This window comes from Drosophila santomea, chromosome 2R (assembly GCF_016746245.2).
Source record: "Drosophila santomea strain STO CAGO 1482 chromosome 2R, Prin_Dsan_1.1, whole genome shotgun sequence".
Lineage (NCBI taxonomy): Eukaryota > Metazoa > Arthropoda > Insecta > Diptera > Drosophilidae > Drosophila > Drosophila santomea.
In genome coordinates, this window is record NC_053017.2 from 13,096,593 (window position 1) to 13,116,566 (window position 19,974).

Below are 19,974 nucleotides of genomic sequence, written 5' to 3' on the forward strand. Positions count from 1 at the left end.
CATCAGTTAATCATCACGGCTATGTATAAAAACAGATGCCCTAAGCTTCAGTTATTAATGTAAACTCAGCTTAAGCTAATTATAATATTCAATCTTGCAAATCGGCAGTGCCAACTTGCTTGTTACCATAAACACAAGCCCATAAGCGAAGCTCCGCAAATTTAGACTAAAACCACACTCCATTAGTGTCGAAATAGGTGGCAAAACGAGTGTAAAAGAGGAGGAATATCGTTTCGAAAAACAAAAGCAACTTCTCTCTTCTAGTGTGTGTGTTATCGTTTCTAATTTGTTTCAAATTAAATGAGTTTTAAACATTTTCCCACCCAAATACAATCATAAAGCGTAAAATATACTGAATGAGTGACGCAAGTGTGGATGTGTTTTTCGGATGGGTGGACGAAAAGATCTGGCTGTTGTCGCTGTTTTTTTGGGTGGGTGGGTACGGTGGTACGGGGTCCTCCTGCAAATGTAATTAAAAAACTTTTAAACCGCATCAACATAAATGTATGGCGCTTGAAATTCAGTGCATTTGACAATTTTCGGTTGGCAAAAAGTTGACATTTTGTCCTCCTGTGTGTTGTGGGTAAAAAAGAGCCGCCAAAACATGTCAGACTCGCCCACATCATACAACCTATCTAGCGTTAGCGTTGGCCATTTGTATTTGAGTTAAATGAAAAGCTTTAAAAGTTATTAGCATTCATAAATAAATGTCTGCGGAAGGCATTTATTGATGACGGCCTGTATCCATTTTACGCGTTAATCATTTTTACGAGCCACTCTTCTCGGCAATTTCATTTATTTTAATTGAACCCCATGCCTACCTTTTTTTTTTGGGAGCCATTAAGAATCGAAAGGCTGTCCATTTAATTGCATTTAAATCGCCTTGCAAACACCTTAATAGACCATTAAGTCTTGCCCAGAACCCAACATATTTCTCCAAAATGGTTTAGTTTGGCAATATGTTCAGGTAATGTCATTCCAAACATTCCAAGTGATAACGTTAAATGGCTTTGCCATAAATTCAACCTTCAAATTACTTTTTAGTGTGCAAATGTAATGATTTCGATGTTGATGAGTCAAAATGATCAGATCGCAACCCAATAATTGTTCGTTGGCTTATATTTATGTTTCTGTTATCGTGTTTTACCCTAAAAAGAAACTTTTCCAATGCAAGCCCCCAGGCCCCATAATTATACCCGTTACTCGTAGAGTAAAAGGGTATACTAGATTCGTTGAAAAGTATGTAACAGGCAGAAGGAAGCGTTTCCGACCATATAAAGTATATATATTCTTGATCAGGATCAATAGCCGAGTCGATCTGGCCATGTCCGTCTGTCCGTCCGTCTGTCCGTCCCACAAAACCGCCAAAAACTGTATGTGCTGAAAACTCTCCTTCGCACTTCGAATAGCTGAGTAACGGGTATCAGATAGTCGGGGAACTCGACTATAGCGTTCTCTCTTGTTTTCCATTAGCTTTATTATATACTCATTTGGGGCAATGTCTTATATCATTGTTATTAGTAAATCTTATGCCCCACATTATTGCCATGATATGTGGGAGGACTCGAAACAGAATCATCAGTGCGACAATTCCTTGGGGATTTCTCGCCTCTGGGGGCAAGTTCGTTGAACTCTCCCCAAAATGTTTGGGGATAGTTTTTAGGGGTAAGAATAAAACATTCGGAATCATTGGGAACATCTAAGGGTGGCTCTCATTTTTGGATAACCATTTAAGATTATTTTTACGCTGGTATTTATAGCTCCAATTGCTAGATTCTATAGTGTTTCAAAGTTTTCCATATATATTGCTGAATTTCAGCCAATCTTTCGTTTCCCAGATAAACTACGAATGATAATTATCATGTCAATTTGAAGTTCATTGCTATCTGGTTTTCTAATTCAGATAATATCAATGTAGAATGCTTGTTTGCTCGTTGTCTTAACAATGTTTCCACTGGAAGTGCATTAATCATGCATAAAGTGCTTAAATTTAATGGGAGCTGAACAAAATGCTGTGCTCACCGAAGCCAGTTGCAAATGAAAGTTTTTGCACAGTCATTTCACGGAAAGAGCTCTTTTTTTAATTAAATTAATGACTGGCTGATGTATTTGCATATGGAAGTGCACGTGAGGAGAACTTTGTGCACGTGGGCAAATAATCAACTCTTTTGTTGCACTTCCAAATTTGGTAGACTCGCTCACGGCCAAGCTTTTTGGAATACTGTGGGATACTGGTGGGTGGTGCCTGCTGTTTCCCACTAATTATTTTAACAGCATGCTAGTGGTATCCGTTATCTGACTGCCAAAATATTTTCCTCTCCCCCCCCCCAAAGAAATCCAGCCAGCCACCCACCTTGACAGGCAAGTTCCGGAAAAGAAAGCTCAGTTTCCTTGGCATTTTCAGTTCGTAATCCGCATAGCTTATCACAAATTCCGGACATAACTCAAAACAGAAACGCTGCCCAACCAGTTGGGTAGCAAATTAATGGCTCGATGCGCATTGTTTTCGCCCATCTGCCCCAAAGGCGTTGCAACACTTTCTGATTGCATTAGATGCTTACAATAATTTTCGGGGCGGCTCCGCTCGGAATGGGAACGTAAATGGAATATTTTATGCAATTTATTTTGATCAATTTGCACGTCGCAATGTCAGTTTCCTCTTAGGGCGCCTAAATATTCTCCGGGTATTCCGAATGCAATCGTGCGTGCCATGGAATGGAAAATTCGCAAGAGAAGGCACAGGCTCCAATCTATTATTCGTATATTTTTCGGCCAACAAAAATTAAAAACAATTATTGTGCGAAACATTTCATTGCTTAGTTTTCAGTTGGCAGAATATGCAAAATGTTGTTGGCGAAATACGTGTTCAAAATTCTTGTATTTTTTCAATTCCATTATAATAATATTTTTAAAATATCCAAAACATAATTCCTTTCTTTTTTCTATACTTTTACCATTTTACTTATAAAACTCATTAAAGGAAGAAACTAAAAATTTAAATGGAAAAGGGACCAACCATGCGTGGGATAAGTTTTTTCAACTTTGTCTTTTGGCGCCAGCGGAATGTGTGTATTAAACCCATTTGCAGCCCACCTCATTACACACTAAAAAAAGCAATCGAGCATCAAATTACAAAGAAAATAAAATGCAAATAGGTTTTTCCCTTACGTTCAGGTTCTTCCTTTTTTGTACCCCGGAACAGAGTCTCCTTTTTTTCCCCATCAAGTTTATCCCTCGGACGGAGTTCCAATTTCATGCAGCTGACCACGGACCCTGTAATTGTAATTGCCGGGCTGGATTGTAGTGGATTAAACAATTTCCACATTTAACATGGCGCCCGTCTTTAACCTTTGCCACAATAAATTTTTCCCGGCTTTTCCTCCGCTGCTTTTCGGTATCCAGGCTCCCCCCGTCCCCCGGTTTGGAGCTTAATTTTGGTGGCAGCGATAAGAATTTTTAGCGACGCTGTCATTTGGGGGCTTTGGCTTTTACGAGGCGGCACAAAGGACGCATGTCCTTGTTGTGCGTCTAATTAGATGCTTTGCCTAATTAGTTGGTTTTATGTGCGACTCTTTATCCTCCCGGATTACCTTTTTCGGTTGCAGTTTCGCCAAGTTAAGGTGTCTTTCCATTGCGCCTTCTCTGGGATAAGCCGACTCGTCGATATGTGGCATAAAGATTACACAGAGGTGCGAGGTACCAAGCTGAGAATGTTATAAACTTAAACGTTTATTAAAAATTCCAAGCGCACAGCAAAATATCCACAGCATCATGACAATAATGCGAACGAAAGCAGCGCGTTTGCAGCTGATTTTCGCAGCTTGAGATTTTCCATTTTTCCCATCATCGGGCGTCGGTGCTTCGACGGCTTCCCCCCTCCCCTCTCCCCCCTTTTGGGTTTTTCAATTTCTTACACAACGAGCACTGCATTCCTTCACCTGGCCCGCCTTTGATGCGTTATATGACAGGGGGGATAGGAGGATAGGAAGAAGGTTCGAAGGTCTCGAGGAGCAGCAGCAACAGTTCGGTCGGAGTTCCATATGAACTCCGCTTCGCAGCAGCCACTGACTGGCCCCTCAACCGAATTGAACTTGTCACAAAAGAATTCATTTTGCAGAGCTCGGAATTTTCCGGCAGTTTCGTAAAGGGGGCGACGGGTTTCGGAAAATGTGCGTTGAAAAGCTTTGTAAGCTTTGCTTGACTGTTGGCCCGTCCCTAGACTTTCCCCTCCTTTTGTGTTTCGCACTTTGTCCCAAATCCCACGCTCCATCGGTTCTGGGTACTGGGTTCTGGGTTCGTTAACTGGAATTCAATAAATATTACTAAAACACTCGCATACGCATTCGCAATCGCCTTTTTCTTTGCGTTTTTATTCGGATGTCGAAGGAAGACAAGAGCGGATTCCAAGAAGGAGAAAAATAAAGGCCAGCACAGACATTTTCACATCATTTCCCCCACTTGTGATCCATTTTTAGGGCCTCCACTCGTATTCCCGCAAGGCCAAGTACATTTTGGCTTATTTTATGACGCGTTTTGTTACCAAAACGAAAATTTTTGGTAATACCAAGACATTTAATTGCCTAATTGTTTTGTTTTTGGCATTTTATTGCAGACGGGGCTGGTTTTTATGGAGCAAAACCCAGCACGCCACTTTTTTTATGACTTAATTACTTAAATGCGTTTTATTTTGCATGCGGCCATAATCGTAAACAAATTATAGAAGTGGAAATTATGATATCTTTTCCACTTTTAATGCGTGCCTTGGGTAAAATGATTATCCATTGGATTGTATGCTATAGCATACATTTTATTCACATTATTTGTAGCACTAAATCTACAGCAATTAAAAATGAGACATTTTGAAACGTAATCTCAACGTAAATAGTTTAAAACCCAACCAGCTTTAGCAAATAGGCCATCATATTTGCACAAGTTTTTAGCTTACGTTTCATCTTTTCATCAGCAAATAGTATTCCATGTTGTGCTGGTGCCCTCGTGGTCTCATTATAATTTAAATTAACTGAATTTGCTTTATTTGATTTACCTGGCTTAGTGTTTCACTGCCTTTGTGGTCCATTGAGGATGTTCTGCTCCAGTTGTGGAGAAGCCAAGGGCGCCTGGAAAGGGTCTTTCTGTATTTATTAGCCACGTTGGGGTTTGACCCCCAAAAGGGTGCCTATCTTATACCATCTGGTGGTGGGTGGCTCTGGTTTCCTTTCGGCCATCTCTTTTTATTTTCTGAAATTAATGCGGCAAACACTAATTAATTGCGCAGGTGTTGCAGCTGTTCCGTGGCTCTTGTTGTTGTTTCCGGTGTTGTTATTGCATGGGATAAGCCTAATTGAATTTCTGTAGCTTTTTGCTAGGCTTGCGAAATGAAATCTGTAGTGGGAGGTCCTATCTCGCCATTGGTTATAATTAATTACACAGCTGCCTTTGTAGGCTACTGGTTGCATTTATTATCTTTAAATTATTGATCCTTATCAGATATTTGTTATAGTGGAACAACTGCCACAGTTGAATTTGTATTATCAACTCTTTGTAAGTACTGAGCTAGAAAAAGTGGGAAGGAGAGAGCTTTCCTCTGTGAAAAATATATAGTTTAGAGTTCATCCTTTTAAATTTATGTATTGAAAACTTTATTTACCGGCAGACTCCAATCCAATTAAAATTGGAGCTGCAATTATTATGATGATGGCATCAATAATGAGATCTGTACGAGGTTTAAGACACATTTTGTTTTTTATCAGTTTAGAATTAGATAAATATTGAACGAAATTTTTCGTTAAACTCAACAGAAAACTCAAGAAACTCACGATTCGTAAAAATGTTGAAACTTATCAAAAACAAGAATTTATATATATATTTTTTTTAAGTCTAAATGTTTTTATTTCTTTTCTCACCCGATTGTGTTCAATCTCGAGCCTAGCAGTCGAAGAACCGCCCAGACTTCAATTATCAAAAAGAAAAGCGCGAAAATTCCTTTGTTGGGCTGTTTATACCCTTTACTCGTACAGTAAAAGGGTATACTAGATTCGTTGAAAAGTATGTAACAGTAAATATCAAAACATTTTTCAAAATTGTGGGCATGGCAGTATTGGGCGGTTTGTGGGCGTTAGAGTGGGCGTGGCAACATGAATCGACAAACTTGCGCTGCTTCTAAGTCTCTGGAGTCTGTATGCTTAATCTCAACTTTCTAGCTTTTGTAGTTCCTGAGACGTTCATACGGACAGACGGACAGACGGACAGACGGACATGGCCATATCGACTCGGCTATTTATCCTGATCAAGAATATATATACCTTCTGCCTGTTACATACTTTTCAACGAATCTAGTATACCCTTTTACTCTACAAGTAACGGGTATAAAAATATGTGATTATAAACTTTAACCTAATGCATAATCTGTTGTTTTAAATTATGTTACTTAGAATGATTTATAAAAACTGGAAACAATCCTCTACAGCATTAAATTGCAACTTTAGCAACCCAAATGAACGGTGACCATAATCAAATTCACGCTTTGCACTCATTTAATTGTTTTTCTTTTTAATTTCCCATAGCTAATAAATTGACTTTTATGACTGGTCATGAGAAGCTCGTAAAATTTGCATATGACTCCTCGCCGAGCTTTTGCCTTTAAGTCGAGGTCCTTCAACGGTTGACGGCATTATTATTTTGTCAACGTAATGTTGTCGTCAAATAGTTTTTCGCGTGACATTTGCATTTCAGTTCAGTTCAGCTTAGTTAAGTTGGGGTTGAGTTGAGTTGAGTTGAGTTGAGTTGAGTTGAGTTGAGCCCTCGGGTCCGATGACATTTCATTAGCCGTTACCAGTTCTTCGGGCACACATATTTAATAACGTGTGCCATTGTTTTTCATTGTCGTTTTATGTGCTGTTTATATTTTTATGGCATGCCATATAGTATTTAATATTTATATTATATATGAGTCGCATGCGACATTCCCTCCCGTTCTATCATGTCTGCGATAAAACAGTTTTATTTCTTTTCCCTACAGGAAACTTTTTAGGGACAGCGAACTTCTTCGCCAGGTGGAAAAGCTGAAAAAGCTGGAAAAGCTGAATGGGCGACCTCCATCTCCTCGAAATGAAATCAAACTACTTGAGGAGTCAGCCACCGCTTCGTGTTTGCAGTTATTATTGTCTATAAATCGTTGGAAGGTCTCCCTACGATAGGAGCAGTTGGGCATTATACACGATGACATTATGAATTTATTACTATTTAAATATTTTACTTTTGTTATGGCCCTGGCAGGCGACGATGGGCCGCAATAATCGTTCTGACATTTGTTTTCCCTGCCGTGCGTAACTATTTACGAGTTTGCACCGGTAACTTCGTATCCGAAAGTCGAGAGGGTGACCCGGGCACAGGTATATATTTTGAGTAGGTCATGAATTATCGATGCTGTCAGCAGTAAATATTGATAAAATATATGAACCACAGTTCTGGCACGTAGGCATCAACTTAGGTAACTGCTTCTATTACCATTATTAAATAATTCGGCCAGTTAGCCGACTTAAACGGTTGCGCCTAAAAAACTCATGCATAAATGTACATACATACATCAGCAAATCATCCGAATGTCACTTTAATTGTTAATTAGCTAGACATATCTGTGCCAAAAATTAATCAGCAAACCAGTTCAGTTTGATCGTATGGACATGAGGTTTTGAGACTCATTCGAACTTTGATACCCGGCACTTGACTTCAAACGGTCATCAGTAATTTAATCCATGTAACAGCAGACTTATTTTAGATTTAATTTAACTAAATTATCTAATTATTATTAATGAGCAAGTAATATTTTGTTACAGTACCTTATTAGTAAAGGCCAATTATTTTATTATATATATATTTTTTTGTTATTACAAGGCACATTTTGTTGTCTACATAAAATGGAAAAATACTTTTGATTTGCAAAAAAGCCAAGCCTCTCTCATATCCCCTATTGACTTAAAGTATATTCGGTAAAATATTTGTAAGATAAAATTTATTTGTTTTTTATTATCTTTTCTCCAAAACTGCCCACTCACGCTTAGCATGCACATTTTTTTTTAACACCTCCATAAAAAAAACAGCGTTAGATTGTATTTCATTTCAAGTTTAAGGTTTTGGGAGTTACGAGTATTGTTAAATCAAATTAGTGGACGTTGACGCTTCGCTGGGCACTCTGACCCTTGGGAAGTACAACACACTTTTTAATCGTTGGAAAATCTGAAACTACAATTAGCACTTACATTATGGCTGTAAAATAATTTCAGTCTTATAATCAGCTTTAGTCGAGTCCCGGGCATTAAGGCCAATTATAGGTATAATGGGAGCCGCATTGAATTTGCTATTTATTTACTGATTTGAGTATCGGTTGAACTTTAAACCTGCGAGGCACAAAAAGTGAGTCAGTTTCGGGTTATCAACGAGATCGGAGAGGGCTAAACCAGACAAAACAAAACCTCGAGAACCATTAAAAAAGGCGATTTAAATAAACTAACCGGTGTATTGCCGTGTGTATGTGGAATAATTGCTTATACAGTGTGATCAACGGAGTAGAGCGAAAACAAAATGCGATAATCAAAACAAAACTCTAGCGAAGCTGCATTTAAAAATCGTATAAAAGCCAGATGCTAACAGAATATGGTCAACAGTCTCGATACCAAAGGGTTTTCAACAACATCTCTACCGAAAATGAAGTTCCTCATTGTCCTGTCCGCCATTTTGGCCATTTCATCTGCCGTGAGTATAACTTGCTGATTAAAGGGGGCATATTACTAAGGATATCTCTTGAATATATCTTATAGGAACTACAACTTTCGGATGAGCAGAAGGCGGTGGCCCATGCCAATGGCGCCCTTTGTGCCCAGCAGGAGGGCATCACCAAGGATCAGGCGATCGCCTTGCGAAACGGCAACTTCGAGAACAGTGATCCCAAGATTAAGTGCTTCGCCAATTGTTTCCTGGAGAAGACCGGATTCCTGATCAATGGCGAGGTCCAGCCCGATGTCGTTCTGGCCAAGTTGGGACCCCTGGCCGGCGAGGATGCCGTGAAGGCCGTTCAGGCCAAGTGCGATGCCATCAAGGGAGCCGATAAGTGCGATACTGCCTATCAGCTATTCGAGTGCTACTACAAGAATCGCGCCCACATCTAAGCGCCCAACGACCGCTATTTTATTGTGTCATAATCTGTCTGTGACTTGTTACTTAATTTGATTTAATTCAGTATATCGATTCGTTAAAAAATTATTTAGATCTATAAAGGTTTTGAATAAATATTCGAGCAAATTGTTTTGAAAGTATACAATTCGTTCCTACCAAATACTTAAACCAGAAACTTATGTTACATTTTGGAAACATATTTGAATTCAAATATTATGGTAAAAGCCTTTGAAATATCTCATGGCATTTGTTAATATATTAAATATGTATGTACAACTTCTTGTAAAAGTATATTTTAGGTGTACCAGCCCAAAGTGATTGAAACTTTAACGAACCTTCCAGGAAAATAACTTTCGCAACCTTATCAACCCCTCACAAAGTACGCACCTCTTTGTGTCTCAAAGGAAATTAAGAGAGAAATTCTTATACATAATTACTTATGCATATTCGACTTGTCAATGGATGCTCCACTGTATGACCCATTTGCGTTTTGGCCACGCACCCATTTGCATAACAGTGGGCCGTCATTAAGGACCATCCACTGTCAGACCGTCGTCAGGGACTTAAGTCCTTGGTACGGAGCGGCGATCCCAGAGGCATTTGGCCGCTCATGTTTGGCATAAATATTGATGAGCGACGGCAAACTTATTGGCACAAAGACCTGGGATCCTGGGATCCTGGGATTCTGGGGAGACTGGGTTACAGGATGCGTGGGGGTCGAGCAAATGAATTGAACACGGCGAGCCGTGTTTTTAAAAGCCCGAATCCAATTAACAAATCATTAAACATTCATTGAGCACGTGTCGCAATTGCATTTACTGGTCCAACATGGATCAGGTGGGCATAGAAGGGACAATTGCTGCGACTTTGGCTTTGCCTTTGGATTTGGCATTGGGGACTTTGGATCGCAGCCAGTGTCCATAATTCATTTTGTCACTTCCTGGGGTCGGTCTGGCTGTCATGTCACTTCCATTTAGCATCCGTTTCAGTTGCAGTTGTCTGCACAAGAGCTGATGGCTGATGGCCTTCCGTGGGCAGCCGAACAAACAATCACTGATGCGTTCACTAATGTCTATTAAAAAGGCAGCCCAATCGAGGGATTCCACCCCCCGAGCTAATGCATTTAAGTAGACAGCCATGGCGGCTTGTCAAAGGAGCCAACACGCGTGAGATGCTAGCACATTGATGCTCGACATCAGCCTTTGTCTTGGCCGTCTTGTTTGACTTGTCTTGCCGCCGTTAGTTGGCTTTCAATGGCCAAGGACCAAGGATATCGCTGGTTGGGGGTTTTTGTGCTGGGGTTGAGTGCTGGCGCTTTGAGGGGGAGGCTCGCCCTGCGGTTCTCACATTAATGTAATTTAATTTTATAAAAACTTCGCTGCAGGGTGGCTGCCACTGTCTTGTTTCATGCTCCGATGTCTCTCGCTTTTTCTCCGTCCATGTGGTGTTTCTTTGATCTTAAAGACCAATATGTGATGTGGCTGGGGATGTTGCGGTTGTGTTCCCGATTATCAGCACAAGTCTGTGATTAAGTCCGTCAATTAGAGTGGAGCCAAAGAAAGTAGGAGTTCTAGAAAACCAGTACGAGTAGCTGTGGCTGAACTAATGTGATTGAATTTGTTTGCAATACAACTTGAATAGCAACGAAGATAATAACTCTATCTTAGAAAGGATATGTGTTCTTGACAGTGTCATATACTTTTCCTCATTCAGTTTGTGACCATTTTCGTAATCGAATTAAGATTTCAGATTTCAAGGAAAACTATTATTGCTAGCAAAAACAAATTAGTGAATAATTGCTATGATTATTTTAATTAAAATTGCAAACAATGGTTAGCCCGCTTTTTAAACACCTTTATGGAGCAGTACTTAAATGTTTTGTAGATTCATCTAACAAATTGAGCCTAAAACTTTTTGCAAACCATTTTGTGTGTGTGTAATTACAGAGGCCATTAAATAAGTCAGATGAGTGTTTTTGTCGAATGCTAATATGACTTCTCACCCGAAATTGCTATTGGCAGTCCACTGATGCATGACACATTATATGCGATGTATCTGGAAATGATTACCTGATGGGTTTTAGCAAGTGAGGCATGAACATGATTTGGTAATCGATTTCAACAACAATTAAATGGCGATTTAAAACGAATTCTGATCCATGAAGGCGACTCTATAAAAGGCTTTCGTTAAGTCGCGACAGGCTCTACAGTTGCAAAAGTTTTCAAAGTAAATCGTCAAAAAATTGTAAAATATTTCTTCAATGTATTTTCGAGCCAGTTTGCTGGCATTGCTTTGCCTCACTCTCACTGAATTCGTTTCTCAAGCATGGGTAATGTGTTTCATATTTTATATATTTTTTTGTGAATTCAACTTATGTAGTAGGTAAATATAAAATAAGGGAAAGGAGTAAAAATTTCGTAAAATGTAAAAGTAACTCCAACTGACATTTTGGAATGCATAGAGCCAGTATTTAATTTGTATAAAAAAAAAACATTTCTTTCACAGACCCGATCGCTTACCGTCTCGCTAAACATGTCCATGACCCGAACCCTGGTTCCAGATTCGCCAAATGGAACGGAGACCAAGCTCAGCCAGGAGATGCTGAGGGCTTGTATGCGTAGGACCGAGATATCAATGTCGCAACTGAAACTCTTTCACATGAGCCTGATGAACAGTGACTACAATAATGACAACGACATAGCCCCAACGCCAGTTCAATCCATTGGCGATGCGAATAACCTGGGTGATATTGACATCAATGGCAACTCGCAGATGCCATATTTGGATTTGAAGCACAATGAGCCGCTGCAGTGCTTTGTGAGCTGCCTGTATGAGAGCCTGGATCTGGATAGGTACAATGTCCTGCTGGAGGAGGCCTTCAAGAATCAGGTGCAAACGATCATACAGCATGAGAAGTCCGAGATCAAGGAGTGCAGCGATCTTCAGGGCAAAACACGATGCGAGGCGGCCTACAAGTTGCACGTGTGCTACAATCACCTCAAAACTCTGGAGGCGGAGCAGCGCATCCGTGAGATACTCGAACGGACCGAGGCGGAGAACGAGGGATTCGGTCCGGAGGGCAGCGATTTTATCGATGGCATCCAGCATTCCGGAGAAGCAATGACCAGCACTAAGCCGGAGTGAATAGCTGGGTATTTTTGGGCCCCCTAGCCTTATCGGTGTTTGTTTTATCAAAAATTCACTTATTTATTAAATGTATAGAAAATGTAACTTAATCAACTTTTGGGTGTTTCAAAATTATTAAATAAAAAATTAAAGTTTTGCATTTTAGCGTTCTTAGTTTTAACACCCTAAATATATATGTTTAAATTATTTTTCTTCTTTCCTTTATTTGTGAAAAACTTAATACCATATATTTAGGCCCCACTTTTTTTTAAATTATTAAAAGGTTTCATAGTATAGTTTTGGGCTGATGGAAGGTAAACTAATGTGGTGATTTGAATGTAAAAAGATCTGAATGGCTTTAAATATTTCTAAAATACATAAAAATAAATAAATACAAATTTCACCATCAGTAACCAAAAAAAAAAATATAATGTATTATTATTATATACTTCATACGGATTTTAGTGCCAGAACAAAATTTTTTAATGTTTTCTTTAATTCCAGCTTTAAGCCAATTGGAAATTAAATGTCGCATAAAGAATTTTCTTGAAAACTAAATCATATAAAATTCTTTCCAATTTCTTGAAAACTAAATCACACTAAATTCTTTCAAATTGAACAAGAACTAAAAGAACTTAAACTAACTTAAGAACTAAAAGAACTTAAAACAAGAAAAACTATTCCACACACAATAAAATAAGATAAAGTGAATAATTCCAAAGTCCAAACAAAGCTCACTGACCCGAATGATTATTTTAGGCGTAGATGATTTCACGCCTGCTGGTTGAATAGCGAAAATTGTTTCGAATTTAAAAAGAACCTAGTTTAAAATGAAGCAATTTTATTAATTGAATTTAAATAAAAATAATAACTTGATTGGCAAACTTTAGGCTGCAACTTAAAAATTTTTACGAGTATTTAAGCCATATTACTGTGAACGATATTCAGTTCGACAGTGAATGTTGCTTAGTAAAGATGAAAGTTATCTACTTGTTGGTTGTATTCCTAATTTTCGCTCTAAGCGAACTAGCTGCGGTAAGTTATCAGAATTTGGTAAGGATTATGTACCCCTTTATTAATAAATGGATTTAAACAGGGCCAGTCATCTGCTGAATTGGCAGCCTACAAGCAAATGCAACAGGCCTGCATCAAGGAGCTGAATATCGCTGCTAGTGATGCCAATTTGCTGACCACCGACAAGGCGGTGGCCAATCCCTCGGAGTCGGTGAAATGCTATCACAGCTGCGTCTACAAGAAACTGGGCCTCCTGGCTGACGATGGCAAGCCCAATACCGATAAGATCCTCAAGTTTGCTCAGCTCCGTTTCAGCAGTCTGGCGATGGATAAGCTAAAGGCTTTGCTTACCAGCTGCGGAGCCACAAAGTCGGCCACTACCTGTGACTTTGTCTACAACTATGAAAAGTGTGTAGTCAAGGGTATTAGTGCCTAAATTTGAAACAATAAAGCAGTTTTGAAGTGTTCAACGCACTCAATAATTAATAGCATGATTTGGTGCACTCCATACGTTTAATTATGCACATTGAAAACGCCGAGTGACCGGACTTACACATGAATATGGATTATAATCTGCTTACGTTAAACAGGGCTTGAAATCCTCAATTAAGCTCCCTCCTCTTCTGATTCAGAATGATACACTTGTTCATTAAAATTAATTATTTGGGAAGGCATTAGCTTGCTTGTACATTTAGGGATTTAAAGAAGCCTTCGAGTCATATTCCAACCTAATATAGAGCACACAGGCAAGTTTCATTTAAAATAGAATTTTATTTAAATGATATTCCTATTTTTTCCGAATCACAATTTGCCATGGATCAACTCTAAAACTTCCTTAGGCCTTAGCCTCCGGGGCAGGCTTGAAGCTCTCGAAGCATTCGTGCAACTTGGCAGCGGTGTCGCACTTGTTCTCGCCCTTGATGCTCCTGCACTTCTTCAGAGCCTCCTTGGTCTTCTCCTCGCCAATGAGACCGCCCAGTTTCTCCAGGACCACGGACTCCTGCAGCTCACCGTCCTTCAGGGTGCCGACCTTTTCGAAGAAGCAGTTGGCGAAGCACTTGATGTTCTCGGTGGGGTTCTTGAAGTCCTTGGCCTTGACCTTGGCACTCTCCTCCTCGGTCAGTTTGATTTCGGCGGCGCACTGCTCATGATGCTGCTTGGCCAGATTCTTCTGGTCTTCGCTCAGATTAAGGGCCTAAGAACAAATTTAAATGTAAAGTTTAATTTTTTACAAACATCTCTATATCCCGATCACACACCAAAGGATATAAGAGACTTTACAATTACAGCCAGTCAGGATCATTAGCTTATAAATATTATATCATTTAGGGCAGGGACTTATAGGACTTAAGTTCAAACTCACCGATCCAGCAGCCAGAGCCACAAAAAGGGCACTCAAAGCGATCACGAAGTAGGAGTTCATGTTGAGTATAACTTGGATTGCTAGAACGTTTGGAGAAGTTCTGATGTCGATATGGGATGGGATCGCTGCTTTTATACTCGTCTAGGCGGCAAATAAAAGCCGGTTTCTCTTTATGGCCCCGGGCAGTGATCCAACTAAGCCCAGCTGATGGCTTTGCTTTTTGCTTTTTCATTTTTGTTTTGGTTTTTGGTTTTAGATTTCTGTTTGCTATCTCTCCCAATTCCTTTGGTGTCCAGTTTTTTTTTCTATTTTGTTTGCAAACTTGGCCAGCACTTTCGTCTATTTGTGGCCCGCGGGCAGGTAGACAATCTGAAGTTATGGTCGCTATGAAAGCATGGTTCATTAAACCGCCTTCTACCTCTCCAAGCTGGGGGAATCGAATCAATTATACAGATAGAACGCAGACATGGTACAGACAGGGACGCCTCAAGTGGTCTCCAGATCGCAGGTCGCTCAAGTTACCTCGACTGGAGTTGGAGTTGGAGTTGAAGTTGGGATTGTGGCTGCTCACTCATTATCGCTGCACTCTATCAAAAACTTTCCACTGCTGTCCCATACCAGGGGGCAGATCCCAAGCTAAAGGCACAATAACCAACCGACAAACGCTCCCCAGTCGGATTCTGATTCAGATATATATCTATGTATTATGGGCGGAGAGGTGTGGCCAGGCGCGTATTGAAAGTTGAGAAGCGTAAGGAGACAGACGACGACGAAGAAGACGACGACGGCAAAGTTTTTTCATTTGAATCCTATTATTTCAGCGTAGTTGTAATCTTATTATCCACGAGATGACAGCAAAATGACATTTAGAAAATTTCACGCTGTGTGAAATGTACAAAAAGAAAATGCGGGAATGCAGGAAAGTCAGTGCGTGTGGGTGGTGTTGCTGATGTTGATTCTGATGCTGAAACTCAGACTTAGGTTGAGGCTGAAGCTGATGGAATCGAGCCGGAGTCGGAGTCGGAGTCGGATCCAAAGTCGTGGCCGGGATGCGGAGTTTCTGATTGGGACTGCGTACTGTGGCCAAGGCATCCCTTCTCCCCTTCTGGAAAAACCTTCGTCTACTTCTTTGAGTCGGGCGTGTTTTTCACAAGTTTTCCACTGACTTCTTCTGCTGTCGCTGCCTTCCTTTTAATTTCAATTCTGACATTTGTTTGTCTGCTGTCAAAATAAAGTAGCTTTGGCGCTAAAGAAATAAACCATAAGATTGCGATTGAAAATTTTCCAACGCACACGCAGACACCACACCCCCCATACCACCCCCCCGACCAACCAGTGGCTGAAAACTTTTCGCTCTGACGCAATAATAATAATAAACTAAAGCTTGTTTGACTTCTCCGCAAATGCTTTGAAATCCTTGTGTGGTAATCTTAATTCAATTTGCTTGTGGTGGGGACAGTCGACTTGAGTGATAAACTCTGGCGTTACACATGCAAAGATTGTTTGTTTGGGAGTAAGAAAAAAACCTGAAAATTTAATCTGAAAACTTTATAAAAATAATGATTTTTAAGGAGAGTAAAAGCATTTGCAGGAATGTTTACAGGTGGGAATTAGTTTCTTTGGTTGACATTCCTTTGGACGTAAGCTCTTTGTTAAGTTTAGCATTTTGTAAATAAACCATTTTTGAAGTCAGATGGTGAGTTAAAACAAATGACATTCAAATACGTAGCACAGCATGTTTTATGCAAATAAAAGTGAATCTTCTCGACAAATGGTTAAAGGTGCTTCATTATGTTGGCGATTGAAATATCTAGACAAACAGGATTAATTTCTCAAAATTCGTACATTCTTTTCAAAGTTTCAGAATCATTAACAAGGCAAAAATGTAATATTTGTTCAAGCTCATTTCTAATGAACCAGAGCTGCGCTAGGGATGGCTATCCCTATAGAGCACAAGGCAAAACCATGAAGAGCATAATCAGTCTACAAGCCCCCCCACCCTTCGTCCAATGCCGTACAATTTTCATTTTAAATTAAGCTGCCACGGCATCCCCGCAGAGCAGATCCTGCTCAGCTTTCGACGTCATTAATCACCACAGAACACAGAACGCAGAACTCAGAACCCAGAAGCAACAACAACATGCCGGCCAAAGAGCATTTGTCAGAGACTTTTGGGTTACTTTCTTCGCTGGGTTGAAGCATTTTCTAATCGCCCCCATGCAAAGCAAAAAAAAAAAAAAGGAAACAGAGTTTGAAAAAGTTACGCCCAAGAATCAGCCAGTGTACACATGTCAGGGGGTCTGGGAAAATCCCCCCCAACTATGAAAACTCCTGACGAAGGCCCCACCTGTCTGAGTTTTATTTCTGTGAGAAAAATGGTCGCTAAATTTGCGTGAAAAGGCAAATAATTTGAAATTCCCAGGGGTTCTAAATAAGTAAATTTAAATTGCATTTGTATGCGTTCAAAAATTTCTGCCTTTCCCTTCTTTATTTTTGGTGGGGCCTGGGAGAGGAGGGCTTGTGTGTTTTGGCCATAGCAAGTTTTTGTTTGCCACTGTTGCCGTTGTAAATTTGCGTGTCAAAAGCGACGAGGTGAAGGTTTTCCGCTTAATTTTTTTCCTTCTTTTTTATTTTTTTGATGTTTCGCATATGCGGAAGGAAGTTTAAGCCCCACTCCAAAAAAAACCCCCATGGCTGGTTTGCCGACATGTCTATGTGTTTGGCCAAATGTTAATGTCCTTATCAGCGCTTCAGCATTTTTACATGTGTCCGCATTTGAAATATGCGGCAATGGTAAATGTTTTTCTGGCACTTTGCATGCACCCATATATATGTACATATATGTACATATGAAGGAAATGCAGAAATGGGGTTGGGGATTTTCTTTTTGCCGCTCCTGTTGCCGCTTCCGCTGCAGCTGATGTCAAGTGTCAAGTGTCGGACAGTTGAAGTTATTTATTATAACGACAATTACACCAAAACCTACCAACAGCTGGCCAACAGCTCACGTCAGAGGGTTCTGCGGGTTTTCTATGGCCATAATTACATTTCCCACGACTCTGCGAGCGAATGGAAATTAGAAAATGCCAAAAAACGGAAACGGAAGTGAGCGAACTTCGCGTTCGTGTGTGCCATGTGTGCTTTCTTATTGCCACTGCCACGCCCGTTCCGCCTCCCACCTACACACACACACACACACACACATGTATGTACATGCACACAAGTCCTTTTATCGAGTTTCCGCATCCATCGTCTCAATCGAAATCATCCTATACCCCAAAATCGGTGAAATTTGCTAATGTAATGATGCTTAAAAGTGTTTCGAAGTATTCCTTTGCCTTGTTTATTTTTATTTAAATGCCAGCATGTGTGGGGGCGTTTGATTGAATTGAAAATGCTTTTGCCAAAAAATTTCCATTCAACTCCGATGGCTGTCTGCTCCCGTCTACAGCTCCGCCCTTCCTTTTCTTCTAGTTTAGCATTCAAGGGTTGAGGCACGTTGCGAATAATTTGCTAAATGGCTTAAAGCAAGTTACGGGACGAATAGAAATGCTCAAAAGCCGAACGAACACATTAATAGCCACACTGGACGTGGAGTTTGAAGTTGGCAAAATCTCTGTCTAGCAGCTATTGGGGTATTTTTGTATCGCACATAAGTTGCTTTGCCACTTTTATTGCTGTTAATAAAATTAAACTTACATTAACAACGCAAATGAGTAAGACGTTTTCGGGGGGAATCCCAATTCAAATGGATTGAGTTGTCGTGAGAAACAAATTTATCTATGAGATACCCTCAATTAAAAGGTTAATTATACTTACCTCACGTTCAATTTTATCCTAATATTTGGCAAAACCCAACGTTAATATATTTTCTAATAAAGTTTAAGCAAAATTAGCAAACACAAAAACGAAGAATATCTTATCGTAATGGAAATATGTATGTACATACAAACATACATATATGTATAGTTAAGGGTCAAGCAAAAGCACTGGTACACATAGTTATCTTAAAAGTTAATAGAAGAATTCAGCTTCTGTGTTAGTTTTTTGTTGGCCATTTTTATCTAAATTTTTAAATATCTTTTGCGTGCTTAATAAGCTGAGATACCAGCGTTATTAAAGGAATTCTTGGACACCACAATTAGTTGCTAAAAATTATCACTATAAAATGCCATCAGCAGCCAGCGGCATTTGAGCAGCTTTAGCGCCACTTCAACGATTCATTTTGAGCCACTCGAGCATGTCGATACACACACTTGTGGCCAAGGATCTCAGCTCCCAAGGACTCTTTCCTTTGGCTAAGTTCAATGCCATAAGTCGTCGCAGCGACGACTTGGTGGTATCCTTCTTTTTTTTTACGGTGCTTTTGTGGCTCTAATTCCATGTTTTCTGTGGGCATACTTAACGAGCGCCTGCTGTGCCACTCCAGCCACTATAATATGCCAAATTAAAACTTTAACTAGCGCGCCGAGAGTCCTACAGCGTCAGCATAAAGAGCAAGTGCAGCACAGCCAGCGACAGACTGTCATCATTATCATTAAGAGACACCCACACACTCACACCCGCCTCGTTTTCGTTTTCGCACCTTATCCTGCGCTTACGGCACTGAGAGAAATGCATTTCAAGATGAATGGTTTAAATCAAAGATTAATTTATACAATAATATTTCCGCATGACCAAGACAAGCAACTAACTACTAAAACAGCAGAAATATATTCTAATAAAAGTTTTAAGGCTCATATTAATTTTGAATTAATTAACTACCTTTTTACAAAAAGTTACTATGGTTCAAATTAGAAGTTTGACCACACGATTTCTGTCAGTGTGCTGGTGCTGCTTTGGTCGTATTATTGTCGCTGTAGTTGGCACTGAAGTGGCCGCATGAAACAGTCGCCCAAAACTGACACAGTCGCTGGAAAGTTGGAAGGGGGGGGAAAAGCTCGACGATGAGGTGCAGCTTCCGTTGCAGTTTGTTTTTCCTGCTACTCGCAGACGGCTTAGTGGCATAAGCATCAGCATAAGCATCAGCATAAGGACGAGTGGGTGTGGCATGCGATGTGAGTGCCATGCCGCATTAAAAACAAAACGAAGGCGTTAATCTTTCCAGCAAACCTAGTCCGTCTACATAACTCGGCGTGCACTTTGGCCTAACATAATTTATGCACTGCAACTAGACAGAAACTATGCGAAAGGGGGCGTGGCACCGCCCAGTAGCATACGTAATTACACACTTCGGGATAATGCCAGCAGCGTTAGTGGCAGCCACTTTGCATCATTGTGCATGTGAGTGGGAGGCACAG

The 19,974-nt window shown here is 40.1% G+C and overlaps 4 protein-coding genes across 4 annotated transcripts; 3 read left to right on the forward strand and 1 right to left on the reverse strand.

The window, feature by feature from the left end:
- Window positions 1–8,600: 8,600 nt before the first annotated feature.
- On the forward strand, window positions 8,601–9,311 carry LOC120446620 (general odorant-binding protein 56d). The gene is made up of 2 exons (XM_039627666.1): window positions 8,601–8,751; window positions 8,817–9,311. The coding sequence occupies exons 1-2, from the start codon at window positions 8,653–8,655 to the stop codon at window positions 9,162–9,164; spliced, it is 447 nt and encodes a 148-aa protein (XP_039483600.1). The 5' UTR covers window positions 8,601–8,652; the 3' UTR covers window positions 9,165–9,311.
- Window positions 9,312–11,390: 2,079 nt separating this feature from the next.
- LOC120445697 lies at window positions 11,391–12,345 on the forward strand. The gene is made up of 2 exons (XM_039626255.1): window positions 11,391–11,500; window positions 11,677–12,345. The coding sequence occupies exons 1-2, from the start codon at window positions 11,432–11,434 to the stop codon at window positions 12,313–12,315; spliced, it is 708 nt and encodes a 235-aa protein (XP_039482189.1). The 5' UTR covers window positions 11,391–11,431; the 3' UTR covers window positions 12,316–12,345.
- Window positions 12,346–13,268: 923 nt separating this feature from the next.
- LOC120445823 (general odorant-binding protein 56a) lies at window positions 13,269–13,747 on the forward strand. Its single transcript, XM_039626440.1, has 2 exons — window positions 13,269–13,332; window positions 13,394–13,747. Exons 1-2 carry the CDS (start codon window positions 13,273–13,275, stop codon window positions 13,745–13,747), a joined length of 414 nt encoding a protein of 137 aa, XP_039482374.1. The 5' UTR covers window positions 13,269–13,272.
- A 355-nt stretch (window positions 13,748–14,102) lies between these two features.
- Window positions 14,103–15,892, reverse strand: LOC120446698 (general odorant-binding protein 56a). Its single transcript, XM_039627796.2, has 2 exons — window positions 14,675–15,892; window positions 14,103–14,506 (listed from the first exon to the last, which is right to left on the reverse strand). Exons 1-2 carry the CDS (start codon window positions 14,732–14,734, stop codon window positions 14,147–14,149), a joined length of 420 nt encoding a protein of 139 aa, XP_039483730.1. The 5' UTR covers window positions 14,735–15,892; the 3' UTR covers window positions 14,103–14,146.
- Window positions 15,893–19,974: the final 4,082 nt, after the last annotated feature.

Excerpts from the sequence above, each read along its gene's own strand:
- LOC120446620 (XM_039627666.1), top strand. The coding sequence starts at position 8,653 with ATGGTCAACAGTCTCGATACCAAAGGGTTTTCAACAACATCTCTACCG. Across the intron at positions 8,752-8,816 it reads TTTTGGCCATTTCATCTGCC|GAACTACAACTTTCGGATGA; the intron begins GTGAGTATAACT and ends TATATCTTATAG.
- LOC120445823 (XM_039626440.1), top strand. The coding sequence starts at position 13,273 with ATGAAAGTTATCTACTTGTTGGTTGTATTCCTAATTTTCGCTCTAAGC. Across the intron at positions 13,333-13,393 it reads CTCTAAGCGAACTAGCTGCG|GGCCAGTCATCTGCTGAATT; the intron begins GTAAGTTATCAG and ends GGATTTAAACAG.
- LOC120446698 (XM_039627796.2), bottom strand. The coding sequence starts at position 14,734 with ATGAACTCCTACTTCGTGATCGCTTTGAGTGCCCTTTTTGTGGCTCTG. Across the intron at positions 14,507-14,674 it reads TGGCTCTGGCTGCTGGATCG|GCCCTTAATCTGAGCGAAGA; the intron begins GTGAGTTTGAAC and ends ATTTGTTCTTAG.
- LOC120445697 (XM_039626255.1), top strand. The coding sequence starts at position 11,432 with ATGTATTTTCGAGCCAGTTTGCTGGCATTGCTTTGCCTCACTCTCACT. Across the intron at positions 11,501-11,676 it reads AATTCGTTTCTCAAGCATGG|ACCCGATCGCTTACCGTCTC; the intron begins GTAATGTGTTTC and ends TTTCTTTCACAG.